The sequence below is a fragment of the Lycium barbarum genome, chromosome 1 (genome assembly GCF_019175385.1).
Source record: "Lycium barbarum isolate Lr01 chromosome 1, ASM1917538v2, whole genome shotgun sequence".
In the NCBI taxonomy this organism is placed as follows: domain Eukaryota; kingdom Viridiplantae; phylum Streptophyta; class Magnoliopsida; order Solanales; family Solanaceae; genus Lycium; species Lycium barbarum.
Window position 1 is genome coordinate 140998656 of NC_083337.1, and position 3518 is coordinate 141002173.

At 35.8% G+C, this 3518-nt stretch overlaps 1 protein-coding gene across 1 annotated transcript; it reads right to left on the bottom strand.

The window, feature by feature from the left end:
• Positions 1–478: 478 nt before the first annotated feature.
• LOC132615196 (uncharacterized) lies at positions 479–1321 on the bottom strand. The gene has a single exon (XM_060329762.1). It carries the CDS (start codon positions 1319–1321, stop codon positions 479–481), a length of 843 nt encoding a protein of 280 aa, XP_060185745.1.
• Positions 1322–3518: the final 2197 nt, after the last annotated feature.

Here is a 3518-nt window from a genome sequence, read left to right on the forward strand (position 1 = left end):
AAAGTTACAAGTTGGGCAAGCTAAACCAGTATGTATGTTCCAGCCAGATAGGATACCTAACCCGGTAAAGTCACTAATTTTCCACATAAGAGCTGCATGCATTCTAAAAGTTTCATTCAATGACGAGTCAAACGTTTCAACACCATCATTCCATAACTCACACAATTCCTTCACGAGCGGTTGTAAGTACACATCTATATTATTTCCAGGCATCTGCTTGCCTGGAATGATCATTGATGAGATGAAGGAGGTGTGCTTCATACACATCCAAGGAGGAAGATTGTATGGAATCAAGAAGACTGGCCAAACACTATAGGTAGAACTCATTGTTCCAAAAGGATTCAAACCATCACTAGCAAGGCCCAAGCGAACGTTCCGAGGATCGGAAGCAAATCCAGAGAGAGTCCGATCAAATGTCTTCCATGCCTCACCATCCCTTAGATGCCTCATCAACCCATCAGTTACTGCCCAAAGCATGCTATCTCATATGCTCAGCAATCTTACAACACATAAATAACCTTTTCAACCTTGGTTTTAATGGAAAGTAACGCAAAGCCTTTGCAACTTGCTTCTTTTTCTTGTTGGGATTCCATTTAGATATACCACAATGCTTACATGCTTCCAATTCTGAATCATTTTCCCAGTACAACATACAATTATTTGGACATGTAGCTATCTTGGTGTAGTCAAGGCCAAGTTTGTTAATTGCTTTTTTGGCCTCATAAAAGGAAGGAGGTAACTTTGCATCTTCAAATGCATCTCTCAACAAATCTAGTATCATGGTCATTGCCTTGTCACTTAATCGACAATAGACCTTTATATGATACAATTTTATCAAAAACTCTAGCTTTGTGTACTTGCTCCCTTGATACAGTGTTTCACTTCCATCTTTGAGAAAATCAGAAAAGTCACTAGAATCCTCCTTATGCCCCTCAGTTGATATTTCATTTGACTCCAATGGTTGAGATGTCCCTATGTCAGCCGCTTGCTGCCTATACTGGCCAAATGCATCATTAATCATAGTTTCTATTGGATTTTCTGGATGAAACGCCTTTTGCATAACATCACTATCTCCAGAAGACTCTAATACCAATTTCTGACCATGACTATTCCAAATAACATAATTTTGAGGGAATGGCTTGCAAATCAAGTGATCCTCCACTATCCCTCTAGTTTTCCAAGTGCGAAAACGACATACAGGACATGGACCTCTGATTGTATCTTCCACAGTCGCGTTCTTAAATGCAAAATCAAGAAATTCATGCAAACCACGCGAGTATTCGTTTGTGGTATGTGGCTTTCCAATCCATGATTTATCCATTGGAAAGTAATAGCAGTAAATAAATTAGCATAGATTGTTTAGAGTATACCTCCAAAAGAAATCCTCCAAGTCCAGGAGTACCTTCAGATTTTGCTATACTTGAAATCTACTCCAAGAATTTCAAAATGCTCTTTTTGACAGAGGACAATGAAGAATCCCCAGAAACAACTTCTTATATATATGTTCAATCGTATATAGAGAAGATCGAACAAGCAGTAGAGAAAGGAGGGTGAGAACTTCAAACCAAGAAACCGCTTATGGAGGAGGGATCACTTGCCACTTTCTTGCTTAGGCCTCATTTGTTTGCATTTAATGGAGGTTTGAATCTGAATGGTTCAGACTTTAGACCATTAAGTGCATTTGTTTACATTAAGATCTAAACACTTATTTGGTCTGAATAGGTCTTAATCATTAAGATCTTGAACAAAGTCTTAGTGAGCGTTTGGCCATAAGAATTATTCACTTTATTCCGATTTTTTTTTCACTTTTTTCACTTTTCAGCGTTTGCCCATAAGAATTCTGAATACAACTTGAAGTTGTATTCCGGAATTCCAAAAACAAAAAAAACTTGTTTTTAAAAAAATGTCACTTTTTTCACTTTTTTACAACTACATTTCAACAAAAATTACAATTTCAAAAACTATGGCTAAACACAACTCCAACTCCAAAATACCAAAAAAAGTGATTTTTTTTTTTGGTATCTATGGACAAACGGACCCTTAATATCATTAAAAGGTATTTTGTATGGATAATTTTTACCACTGGCTCCATCTCCCCCCATCTTCTCACTCCCACCACCCACCCCCTACTTACCCCTCACCCACCCCACAACCCACCCACCACCACCCACCCCAACCCTCTACTACCTACCACCCACACCCTAACCCTACCCCTCACTCACCACCAACACCACCCCAACTCCACAAACCCACCCATCACCACTACCCCACCACATTCACCACCCACCTACCTTACCCCCAACCACCCCCTCACCATCACCCACCCTACCCCCAGACCCACCCCACGACCACCACCGTACCCCACCCCACCTACCAACTCCTCCTCCCCCCCCCCCCTCAAAAAATAAAAACCCCACCTACCATCACTACAAACATCTCCATCATTACTAGCAAACATAAATGTTTCATATTTTTATCAAATAAAATTCTTATTTTATTAAATTTGTATTTATTTTATAATTTTTATTTCCGATTTTATTTGAATTGTATATTTATTGTGTTTAAATGAATACATTACGCGCATTCAGATGTTGAGAAAACAAACAGTCTTAAATCATTCAGTGTTCAGATCTAGGGACAACATCTTAATCATTCAGATATGTATTCAGATTCAGACGTCTTAATCTTAATGAAAACAAATGAGGCCTTAATCTCCTAAACCGTCAATGCTTTTAATTATTAATTATAATTATAAAAGCTTAAAAATATTTTATGACAATATTAGTTAATAATATATGGAATTTTCCACTCTTATGGTAGAGAGAATTTTAAAGTACATAGGTAGAAAGTTTTCTAATTTCTGAAACCAAAAAGGCCAAGAATTCTGCTTATGTACAGTTTTGAACTTGGAAAATAACGTTTAGGAATAAAATAAATATGTCTTTGGGGTAGAAAATACCTTTTCCCTCTATTCATTTATCTGAGAGCAAAGCAAATTTAGTCTTACTGCGGTTATATATATATATATATATAATTAAAAAATCAAATAATATATTTGAGTTATCAATAAAAATTTCCGAAATGTTTTTTAATTTCTTGAAAATGAATGATGTTGATATTATTTAGCTCAATTCACCAAAGAAGAATCTTATCATACAGAATATCCTCAGTCATATAACACAATTGATAGGATAAAATTCTAAAATTAAAAAGTGATGAAAAACATAAATCCAAACAACACATACATTAACTTTGATTTTCATCAACCGACAACTTCTTCCTTCAAGACTCACAAGAATGTGATAATCAATTGGAACACCAACAGATATAGTTCGTCGCTAATTTGCCAAATTTTAAGTGGACATAACTGTAGTTGAATTCAAATTTCATGACAAACTCAAATCTAAATATTTATACAATTAATATACGATGATCTTAATTATTAGCTCGACTAATAATTTTACCGAGCTTTTCAAATACATCTTTTTATTAATTGTGAAACGTACTACTATCGTCAT